The sequence below is a fragment of the Anas acuta genome, chromosome Z (genome assembly GCF_963932015.1).
Source record: "Anas acuta chromosome Z, bAnaAcu1.1, whole genome shotgun sequence".
In the NCBI taxonomy this organism is placed as follows: domain Eukaryota; kingdom Metazoa; phylum Chordata; class Aves; order Anseriformes; family Anatidae; genus Anas; species Anas acuta.
This window is the reverse complement of record NC_089017.1, coordinates 55,788,735-55,800,829: the sequence shown is the minus strand read 5'-3', so window position 1 is coordinate 55,800,829 and position 12,095 is coordinate 55,788,735. Positions and strand designations below refer to the sequence as shown.

The 12,095-nt window shown below is 38.3% G+C and overlaps 1 protein-coding gene across 1 annotated transcript in view; it reads right to left on the bottom strand.

Annotated features, from left to right (window-relative positions):
* Positions 1–12,095, bottom strand: part of CAMK4 (calcium/calmodulin dependent protein kinase IV) — a 163,897-nt gene that overhangs the window by 68,177 nt on the left and 83,625 nt on the right. The window contains exons 3-4 of the mRNA XM_068666747.1: positions 10,444–10,506; positions 9,720–9,802 (exon numbers count right to left, since the gene is read on the bottom strand). Of these exons, the coding sequence (XP_068522848.1) occupies positions 9,720–9,802; positions 10,444–10,506 (146 nt within the window). The remainder of the gene's footprint in view (positions 1–9,719; positions 9,803–10,443; positions 10,507–12,095) is intronic.

The window sequence follows — 12,095 nt, the reverse complement described above, 5'->3', positions numbered from 1 at the left end:
AATGAAATGTAGCACTACAATCATTTAGAAAATCTATTTTTCCTCCATCATTGTAATAATAAGTGGTAGTTTCTGAAAAGCATAGCATGCAGGAGAATTTAAGGAAAGATTCCATATTTCTTATAATTTGTACTGATGCTTGTTTTCCCCACTTTTACTTCTTTCTACTTCCTACTCAGCATTTCTACAGAACCCACAGAACCAAAAAAAAAAAAAAAAAAAAAAAAAAAGCCCAAAAAACACCCTCTTAGCTAAAACAGGATTTAACCGTTAAAAGCCTGGATAATATAAAAGTATAGCCACATCTTCAGAAGGAGCCATTGTTCAGCCATCTTCACTGAAATTAGTAAGAACAGTTCAGTCCATCATTTTTAAAAACATAGGTTCATCTTTCAGAGTTTAATTTCAGTTTAATCATCTTTTCGATGGTTCAAGACATTTTTAATAGTTTTTAATGGCTGAAAGATACTGCCCAAGCTCAGCTAAATAACCTCATTTCAGCCCTCCATGTTAAAAAAGCACCGCTGTAACTGTCCTGTCCACACTGCACTACCGCTCCCTCTGGCATACTGTTACCTTCCCCAAAAGACTGAAGCACATGGCCATTAAATTCTGAAGATGAATATGGCATACATAACATAAAATGTACATATATCCCTTTATGTCACGATGATAAGAACATTTGTATAATCAGTTCAGGACTATTTAAGGTTCACCTTCTTCAGTCCATCAGTGGTTTTGGCACCTCTTAAGAGTGCATGGATGTTGTAATACGTTCCTTACTCCAGCAGTTAAGCTTCAACATTGAACTGAGAAGTACATTAGCTGAAAAGGATTTACTTTTCAGGTTTTCATCGTATGATCAACTTGTCATTTAGGACAAGAATTTTGGTGCCCTGAACATTTAGGATAACTGTACTTCTTCCTGAAATATGGCTTCCCTTTGTACTCTTGTCATAAAATAATTAGAAAAATCAATGAGAAATAAAATGGACGAAACAGTCATATCCTAACTGTTTTTATAGTTTAAGGAAAGATCTTTAATCAAGGCACAGGAGAAACAATGTTAGCTCTTGGGTCTGTCAGACACTTCCTGTAAACATTATAGTCTACATCTATAGAGTCTGTAGGTATATAGTTAACCTTGTCACCTATACAGATCTGTTAAGAACTCTGCATTTCAAACAAATTTGAAAGCTAATTTTGTAGATAATTGAGGAAATCAGCAAGGACTTGATCCTGTTTCTTTTTAAATTAACAGAGGCATATCTCTATCTTCCCTAGCATTCAGGCCATGTCTACATAATATGTCTACTTTTTCTTTTTTTTTTCTTTTTTTCCTCAGTCTTCACCAGCAAGAGTTTCAGCCACATAGCCCAGGCCCCCAGAAGGCAAGGGCAGAGACTGGAAGAATGAAGAAGCACCCACAGTAGGAGAAGAACAAGTTTGAGACCAGCTAAGGAACCTGAAGGTGCATGGGACCTTATGAGATACACCTCATGGGTCCTGAGGAAACTGGTGGATTAAGTTGCTAAACCACTGTCCACCATATTTTAGAAGTGATGGATGTCTGGTGAAGTTCCCACTGACTGTAAGAGGGGAAACATAAAACCCTAATTTTTAAAAAGGGAAAAAATGAAGGCCCACGGAACTACATGTCAGTCAGTCTCACCTCTGTGCCCAGCAAGACTGTGAGACAGATCCTCCTTGAAACTATACAAAGGCACGTGGAAAATAAGGAAGAGATTAGTGACAGCCAACATGGCTTCACTAAGGACAGATCATGCCTGTCAAATCTGGTGGCTTTCCACAATAGGTTATAGCATTGGTGAATAGGGGAAGAGCAATTGACATCTTCTACCTGGACTTGTGCAAAGCATCTGACACTCCCCCATGATATCCTTGTATCTAGATTAGAGAGACATGGATTTGATGGATGTACCACTTGGTGGGTAAGGAATTGACTGAATGGTTGCACTCAAAAGAGTTGTGGTCAATGGCTCAATGTCCAGCTGGAGATCAGTGATGAGTAGTGTTCCTGAGGGGTAAGTATTGGGCTGTCACTGTTTAGCGTCTTTGTCAGTAACATGGACAATGAAACTCTGTGCACCCTCAGCACACCAAGCTTTGTAGTGCAGTCAACACACTAGAGGGAAGGGATGCCATCCAGACGGATGTGGACAGGCTGAGAGGTGCGCCTGTGAAAAAATACTGAAGTTCAACATGGCCAAGTACAAGGTCCTGCACCTTTATCAGGGCAATCCTAGGCAAAAATACAGGCTGGGCAGAGAACAGATTGTGAGCAGATCTGAGAAGCAGTGGGTTGTTGGTTGATGAGAAGCTCAACATGAAACAGCAATGTGCACATGCAGCCCAGAAAGCCAACTGTATCCTGGTCTGCATCAAAAGACGTGTGGCCAGCAGGTGGAGGGAGGTGATTCTCCTCCTCTAATCTGTTCTTGAGAGACCCCACCTGGAGCTCTGAGTTCTGTTCTGGGGCCCTCAGAACAAGAAGGACATGAACATCTTGGAGAAAGTCCAGAGGAGGACCATGATGGTCCAGGTCAGAGGACTGGAGCACCTTCCCTATGAAGACAGAGAGAACTGAGTTTATTTATCCTAGAAAACAGAAACCTCTGGATAGACCTTATAGAAAACTTTGCATACTTAAAAGGGGCTTTTATAAAAGCTGGGGAGGAATGCTTCATCAGGAAGTGCATTGAGACAAGGGGTAATGAGTTTAAACTAAAAGGTTTCAATTATATGTAAGTAAGAAGTTCTCTACTCTGAGGGTGGTGAGGCAGTGGCACAGGTTGCCCAGAACAGCTGTGGATGCCCCATCCCTGGAAGTGTTCAACGCGAGGCTGGATGGGGCTTTGAACAACCTGGTCTGGTGGGAGGTGTCCCTGCCCATGGCAGGGGGTTTAAATCTGGGTGGTCTTGAAGGTCCCTTCCAACCCAAATCATTCTATGATTCCATTACAGAGATGAGGTCATAGCAGAAAAAGTTTGCTAGTGGTGGTGGAATTGCAAAGAGTCTCAGTATTGATGGTATTTAAGGAACTTAGAGCTTCACAGGCACTGTTTTACTTAGGAAGAATTTCTTTACTGAAAGGGCTGTTAGGCATTGGAACAGGCTGCTCAGGGAGGTGGTGGAGTCACCATCCCTGGAAGTCTTCAAAAGACGTTTAGATGGAGAGCTTAGGGATATGGTTTAGTGGGGACTGTTAGTGTTAGGTCAGAGGTTGGACTCGATGATCTTGAGGTCTCTTCCAACCTAGAAATTCTGTGATTCTGTGATTCTGTGATTCTGTTTTTTTCTCCCTTAAAAACGCTTGCCCCCTTTTCTGAATGGGTTAATGGCATACAGCTTGATCCAAACTAGGACAAACCCATGGCAATAATCCCTGCAAAGCTATTCCTGTTGTTTCTTGAGCAATAACAACAAAAGGCAAGAGGAGAATTTAAATGAAAATGTTTTAAATGAAAAGGCTTCCATGGTGGAGTTAAGAACCAGGCAAGCTTTAATGTTACATCAGTTCACAATTAGAGAGTGGCAGGAAGCCAGCCAGTATTATAATTGCACCATCATCATTGTTTGAGTCATTTATCCATATATATAGAACTGTAATTATGTGTCCTCTGGTGCCTGGTATTTCATCTAAGTGCAAGCACTGACCACACCATAAGTCGTATCTTATATACAACCATTTCAAAAATGATTTGTATTTCTTGTCTTGAAGAGAATATTGTTGTCAAATAGACACTGGCTGACTTAGAGCAATTCTGGCTAGTGATGGAGAATAAGGTGCTGACTGTAAACAAATCTAAAGGCATTATTACAATTCTGTACAGGAAAGAAATATCAAATTACATTAGAAAGCCTACAAATGAGCCATAACACACACCTCTTTATTCTGTAAATTACTGTTTTTTATCATTACTACAGCTGAAATCAAGAGACACTAAATGAGCTATTATGACATCAATAAGCACTTTTACTAGAGCCAATTTGTGTGTTGCCTTCTGTTTTTCATAGAATAGGGCACATTTGGTGAATACAGTCAGACTTTTTTTTTTTTTTCTTTTTTTCACAGTCCTGCAAAAGTGAGGGGGCTCTATCTTCCTTATGTAAAATAGAATCCAAAGGACTGCTGTGACTCATGCTCAGAAGACAAATTGCCACCACTTAATGGGACCAGGCAGCAGAAACAAATAAAAGATACTACTCTGCCACTGATTTATAAAACACCCATACTTTTGGGACCAGTAAATTCTCTTATTCTTTTACATGTACCTTAGCAATTCTAATTTCCAGATGCAGAAACAAGAAGGCTTCAGGAAATTTTGTTCACAAGAGGCAATCATTTCAGTATCTCTTAAAAAGGCAAGTTCTTTAGAAAAAGTAATTCCTATGTATGCTACCATAAAAGAAGGCACTATCAGTTTAAATCTATGTTTCAGAGGAAATTATAAGAAATCTGAAATGAAAAGTGAACCAAGAGGTAGTCAGCCATAGGCAGTACTTTTAGACAATGGTTGGTGTACTTAATAATGAAACAAAGAAAGAAACAAAAGAGCCTGTGGTCAAGATGACAAAGTACAGACAAAGAAAACATATGGATTATCATAATCATTTCAAACACAAAAAAGAAATAGGCTAACAAAAACTATTCTTATCAATCTGCACATATTTTGAGCAAAATTACGTTAAAGTAAAGCTATTCTTTTCTTTTAATTTAAAGTAGAGCCTTTTGCTGAAATTAATATTTGTAAATGTGATGTATCAGTGATTCATCTGAAAGGCAATACATATCAATAAAATCTGAATGGAAAAGACCAACTTCAAGAAAATGTAGCTTATAAAAAACATATACCAGTCTTCATTGAACTTCAAGACCTATTACTGCCTGTCACAATAAAGAGGCTAATTGGTAGAAGGAAAACCAGATCAACAAAGGGACGAAGAATCTGATGAAACACACCCAATAGAAAAGAAAGTCAAAGTTAAAAGTATCCAGCAATTACATTTAAGTAGAGAGTGATGAAGGGATGGAGGGTAAAAGGAAGAGATGAGAGAAAAATATAACTGAACCAAGCTTAGGTCATTATTTTAAAAGGAAAGAACTATAAAGAAAAGTGATGAAAGTAATCAAAGGTTTTAACAGAATATAATGAGAGGATTGAGTACATATGTAAACAAACCTTGCAACAGTCTAAAGCTTACTGATTATTAATCAGTATGTTAAAAAAAATAGCTTGGTGAACAATTTGGTTCTATCAAACAGTCAAATCTAATATCTTTTCTAGGAAAAAGACATCAGTTTTTATGGTGTCAAGTCATTCTACATTCCCTGATCAATGCTGAATTTAACTTTTTTTTTTTTTCTTTTTTTTTTTTTTTTCCCCATGGACATCTTAAATTTATATTAAAATGTTTAAGTTAATTTATTTGAGCTTGAATTCAGTTCTATCTGTCTGAGAGTATTTAGAGGCTTAATTCCATCAATTCTGCCATTATCTTTGTCCTTTGAAATGGAGAAGAGGTGAAATGGAGAAAAGCTTTTTGATTACAAATCTGCCTTTTAAAGTATCCACACAGGGTTTATCATTTATTCTGTATGCACGATATAATGTCATACAAAAAAATAATAAAACTCAATTTAATTATTTCTTTCCATCACTCAAACTTCTCCTATAAACAATGTGTCTATGGTCTGAACTCAGTGACACACTTCATAAGAAGCATAAGAAGATGTGGGGAGAAGGGTGATATGATAGAGGGATGAAAACTGATCTTTTCCCTCCACTTTCTCCTCACCGTGCAATTTCCTACCCACAAATGTAGTAGAAAAAAGGTCCTTTAAAGACTGGTCTTGCAGACAGAGAAAGCAAGGACAAATGTTAGTGCAATCAGTGTACCATGCATTTGAATAGCTGGGTTACATCTGGGTTTCTGTTTTTCGCAGTGAGATCATGCCCCAGCACCAGTGAAGACTGGCATCAGTATTGCAGCAGTGCAAGAAACGTAGCCATGTGCTGTTAGACATAACAGGGCCGGGATGCTCAGAAGCATCAGAGTTGTCCTTCAGGACTCTGTTACAATGCCATAGTTTAAAAAGTTCTTCAAAAATCCATGGCTGTTTCAAACACCCAGGAAAGAAAGAGGAAGGCCAAACAATTTTAAAGGCATGTCTGCCAGAACTGGGCTGGAGACACAGCTTTAGGAATGAACTAGAATCTCACTGAATTTACACCTATTAGACCTACTGGTGTTCTCTCTGTTTTGGTCATTGGTTTGTTTTACTTCACAACTGTTGTTACTGCTCACTTACTGGGGTGATGAAAGTCATCATGCGAACTAGCAATAAGTATTGTTATTTAAACTTTTCCAATTTGGTGTGCAGTTGTATTTATTGTGTATGACATGTCAGAATATGGCCTACAATGTGACTTATGAAGTCTGATAAACAGCCTTTTAAATATACAAGCAAAACCAACTTGATCCAATTATACTAGCTAGGTGTGTAACAGACATTTTTGTTTGAATTTATTGCCTTTGGGGTAACATAATTGACCATCATATGACAGGTTATTTAAGCAGTAACATGGATTATATGATAGAAAATACTAAATATGGTGAAGGAAGTTTGTGTTAGAGTGGCATGAAACCTGCAGCACATCAAGAAAAGTAATACAATTCCAGAGAGTGAATCTGACTTGGGTATTTTCAAAATCGCCTTCATGATAAGGGGAAAGAGTGTATGAACAAATTTGCTCACCTGTAGCTCAAAAACTGTGTAAAAGAAGAATGGACAAATGGGATGGCAGAAAGCAGTAAAACAGTTAATAAAAAAAGTATCTTCATGTTATCAGAATGAGCAGTACCTGTAACACCAATGAATGTGTTCATAGTAAGGAGAGCAGATACAGCAGTGTAATTGATCCAGTTCTATCATCCGCTAGCAGATAATTTGGAAGAGGCCAAACGACAGCTCCTTCAGAGTTCAAAAGTCACTTTGCTGTCTGTGTATAGCAGGTGGTTTACAAAGTCATATAGCTGTCCACCAAGCATGTAAGGTCTTGCAAAACCATGGGGTGGTCCCTGCCCACATCACAGTCCTGCTTGCCCACATGCTCTCTGTACAGTGTCTTGTCTCAAAAACAAGGGAGATTCTTCAGACTTAGTGAAGTCTGCCATCCGTATCTGACACAATCTCACTGTCCAGCAGGAGATTTCCCAGAGCTGTTTGGCTTTAGACTGAGACAGGAGTCATGCAATCACAGTGGAGGGAGTGCACTGAGCTTCTTGCTATGTCAGAATATTCAGGATGTTATCCTTCATACTTGATATAAAGATATACAGATTGAAAAGGTAAAGCATGAAAGGGGAATTCTGCCCTAGGGCAGAAAGCTAAGTTTATTTTCAGTGAAGCTCAAAAGACAGCCACTGTATCTCATAATACAAGAGTTAGCCCTTCAGCCCTGCTGAAAAAGAAGAAAGGGACAGCTAACATTTAATTCATGTTATTAGAGTAGAACATCGTGGCTGCATATTTCTGTTAGAGGTGTTTTTTTGGACTAAGCTTGAAGAGCAAAGTAATACTTCAATTGCTTTTTTAATAGCTAAAAATAATTTATTATTTTTTTTTTTCCAGATCTCACACCAGATAAGACTGCATTGCCAAAGTTTCCAGTTTTGTTATATATGGAGAAACGGAGGGGGCTTAACTCAGAAGAGCTCCATAGTATTAGTTCTCATTTGTAGCATCACAAGGGGGCACCGCAATTCTAGTAAGCATCTCTCTTCAGTCAATGCCAGGCAGCTTTTTGTAAGCAAACTGTAAAACCAAACCAAACTTGTAAACTTGTAACCCAGCTTGTAAACCAAGCCACTAAGCATATGATTTTGGTGAAAGATCAACCTGAGTACTCAAATGCCATAATCATATCCTGAGTACAGATGACAGAATGTTGAAAATGTCCTAATATTGAATTCTAGTTCTGTCATGTAACACAGTGCCACATCCCAGATCACATGTGGTCTTTTCAGTTCTCCCCCTCTACTCTGCTCATGTGAGGCCCACCTGGAGTAGATGGTTCAGCTCTGGGGTGCCCAGCACAAGAAGGGCATGGGTCTGTTAGAGGAAGTCCAGAGGAGGGCCATGAGGATGATCAGAGGGCTGGAGCACCTCTCCTATGAAGACAGGCTGAGAGAGCCGGGGTTATTTAGCCTAGAGGGTGGTGAGGCACTAGGACAGGTTGCCCAGAGAAGTTGTGGGTGTCCCATCCCTAGAAGTGTATAAGGCTGGGCAGTATGGGGCTTTGAGCAACCAAGTTTTGTGGAAGATGACCCTGCCCATGGCAGAGGATTTAGAACTGGATGGTCTAGAAGGTCCCTTCCAACCCCAACTATTCCATGACTCTATGATTCTTCTATCACACACATAGTTGATGCTCAGAAAGTAAATATTTTACTGGCCTAGTTGTGTTCTTCCCTTTGCAAACTTTCATTAAACACTCCTGTATAGTATCCCAACCTTCTGAAAAAATGCCTAATCTGAAGCCATGTAGACATACAAAAGGATATGTGAAAGGTAAGGCATCTTGCACAGGGTCTTGTATAGCTTGGTGCTTATTGGTTGTTTAACTTGTAGCACATCTGTCCTGATTGCTTCGACTAACTATTGAGAGACCACGCACCTTTCTTCTGTTGAACCACAGACATTACAAGAGGAGTTGTTTTTTGTTATTATATTTCAGAAGTAGTTCATCTCAAGGCTGTAGCTATGAACACAGTATACAAAAGCGTATGCTTTTGTTTTCTCAGTCAAAGAACCCTTCAGACTGTGTCTTCAATGCATGCTTTATATAAGAGTCCTCTAAAATATTAAACTTTAATAACAAAGAAGGAAGATTAAACTGCCTGTCCTTGCATGAGTTTGAAGGCACAGTACCTTCCTGTACTTTCTGTAATCTAACTTCAGTGAACTAACTGATTTACTCAAACCAGTATAAAGTGCTTTTCATATTTTCTCTTGCTCTAAAACAAACAAACAAACAACAACAACAACAAAACAAACAACAACAAACATCAAATCTACAACAGCAGAGTATTGTCACAACACTATCATAGAATTTTTTTAACATTAAGTATGTGCGTATACTCCACAAGGATGTACAGCACCATGAACAAATTACTTTCAGACTCAATAGCTGTCTTGCAGAACCATTTTAACAAAAGGAGAGGTTTTATAAATAGAATGACTCTCAAGTAATATTTCTTTTTTGCTATTCTGCTTATCAACTTTTTATCTGACATAACACGATCCTCCTGGCTGGCTGATTGCCACCTACCACATTTTATGATGACCTGTCAATGTGATTTTACCAGTTTTCCCTGCCTTTTGTCTGTTTCAGCATGTTTTAATACTAAACACCTGCTGAACACCTTTCTTGCACTTCATATGCTCTTCAGAACTTACTGACAGTTTCTTCCATTCTCTAGGCATGTAACATTTCCAAAATAAAATCCTGATAATCACATTTCCAAATATGTTTTTGCAACTAGTTCTTGCAAATATTTACTCATGTGAATAAATCATATGTTGATTAAATAATTCCAGTAATTACCGACACATGGACTATGTGCAGAGCAAAAACCTGGACTATAACTTCCCAGAGGGAGGTACAGAGTGAGGTTTGTACAGACAACTTACCTGTCAAATAGTTCTCCACCTGTGACCAATTCCAGAACAAGACTGATTTCGGTGGGGGTCTCAAATATCTCCTTCAGTTTTATCTGGTAAAAAAACAAAAAACAAAAAAACAAAAAAAAAACACAAAGGATTCATTTTTGTATTTGTCTTCTTGTTTGGCATATCATGGGGCCAACAGAAAGACACAGACTCTAGACAATAAGCAGAGGATGATACCAGCTGAAGTTGGTGTCTCATTTACTTTGCAGTTCAGCACATTATTATACACATACTCTCATACTTTTTATTTATTTATTTATGGCTTTATTCCCTTTACATTCCCCTTTTTGTTGCTCGTTGCTATAAATCTTTCTGCAACCTCTATGTAATACAAGAATTTTAGAATCTACTTTCTTCAGTGCTCGTCAATAACTCTCTGTAAATCTTTCAGAGTAAGCTGAAGTCTCCCCAAAGACCGAAAATGCCAAATTTCTCCTATCCTTTACAGAGCTCTTTTTGCACAGTTTCTGACTGAACTCTGTAAGAACATCAATAATTTACTTTAAAGTATAATTCAACAGTCTTGCATAATGAATTGCTAATGAGCACATGAGAAGAAACCAAAGCTTTAATCTAAGACTCGCAAATCTATATAGGTGAACCACAGTAGTCCATGTGGAGCTCTTGGGAATACAGGCATTTTTATTTTTTAAAAAGGAATGGATTGGAACATAGCTGAACTTACAATGTTGGGATGTGAAAGGCGAAGAAGCACTCCAATTTCTGTGCGGACAATTTTCTTGTCTACCTGGTTAAAAGCAGGGAGGAAAAAGGTGAATAGTTGATTTCTCTGTTCACCATAGAAACTTCTAGTTGTATCACAGAAAAAGATGTATGAACAGCCATTCTAAATCTCTTGGGAGAAAACAATGATGCAAGGTATGCAAATCAAGTATACTGTAAAGAACAGTCTTCCATCATCACAAGACAGATACTATAACAGAAAAACATATCTGTCTAGCAAAATGATCACAAATGTACATATAAGTCATGCACGAAGTAGACTATAGAGAAGGTATCAGAGAAAGCTGCATGAATTCCTATTTTTATTCAAGCTCTGCCCTTGTGTACTGCTACACTCTAGTTTTTGCCAGAATAGCTTCCTTTCAACACACTCTGATCACCAGCTGCACTTACATAGTTTTCTGCAGGTAGGATGAGCACATCAAAGCAGTGTAACATGCTGCTTAGGACAAAAAAGCAATGCAAAGGTCAAACACCCCCCAGACGGAAGCAAGGTATAAGGCTTAACTTCAACTTGCTTCAGACATATCTGACAGAAAGGTCTACTTACGTGAAGACTATCCCTTTGATTAAACTCTGAGAGGATTAGCTTTACCCTTTCTTTCCCTTCTCAAATTGCTGGCTTTTATGATCCAGGCACAACCAATCTATGCCCTCTTGGGGGAAACTGGTCATTTCTCACAAGAAATGCAGACATGGGCAGTATTTCAGTCAGGAGAGATAACTGCTGATCGCCCTGAACTTGAATGCTTAAGCAAGCAAGAAAAATGCTCATAAGCAAATTAAGCATGCTTTTTATATTACTAGGGTAATCAATACATTTATGTGGGAGGGGGGTGGGGGGAAGAAAACTCTCTTGGTTGCAAATATTTTCTCAAAATCAAGAGAAATTCTACAACGATGAAAATTACAAACATTTTTCTTCTACATCACTCTTCATCTCAGGGGTAATGAGCTTTTTCCAAATTGATGACACAAATGAAGTCAACCAGATTTTTTTGTTTGTTTGTTTTTAGCAGAGGCTTTTCATCAAACATTTATTTTTGTTTTTGTTGTTCATTTGTTTTACACAGTTGTTCATAGATGAATGGTTATACTATATAAATCTTTAGAAGGGACATATCTTCAAATTCTTAATGAAGAAGACTTGCTTGAAAAAATGATCCCTTCTTTACAACCTGAAAGACAAGAAGCTCTTCTCTGTATCTAATTTTTCTCAGCAATGACAAAATACAAGTATCAGTCACACTCAGAACTACAGAACAGGCAGAATTTGATTCTCCCTGTGTGAGTGTAAGTCAGGAACAATTCCAGGACAGCAGTGCTGCAGTGGTTTGTCAGTGGTGTAAAGCAGTAGAGATATAGAGCCCTTAGGGACTTCTTGAAAATCCTTGACATTTACCTGCTTTTAGTAGCTCTGACAGGAAGCAAAAACCAATTTTAAACAGGTTTGGTGCTTCAGAGAACAAGCAGCAGAAAACAAAAATTAAAGAGGAATAAAACACTCCTTTCCCTGAATACCTAATGGGAGATAAAGGGCAGGGTCAATAATTAAACCTTCTTGCGATAAGATGAACATGCATCAGCATGTTC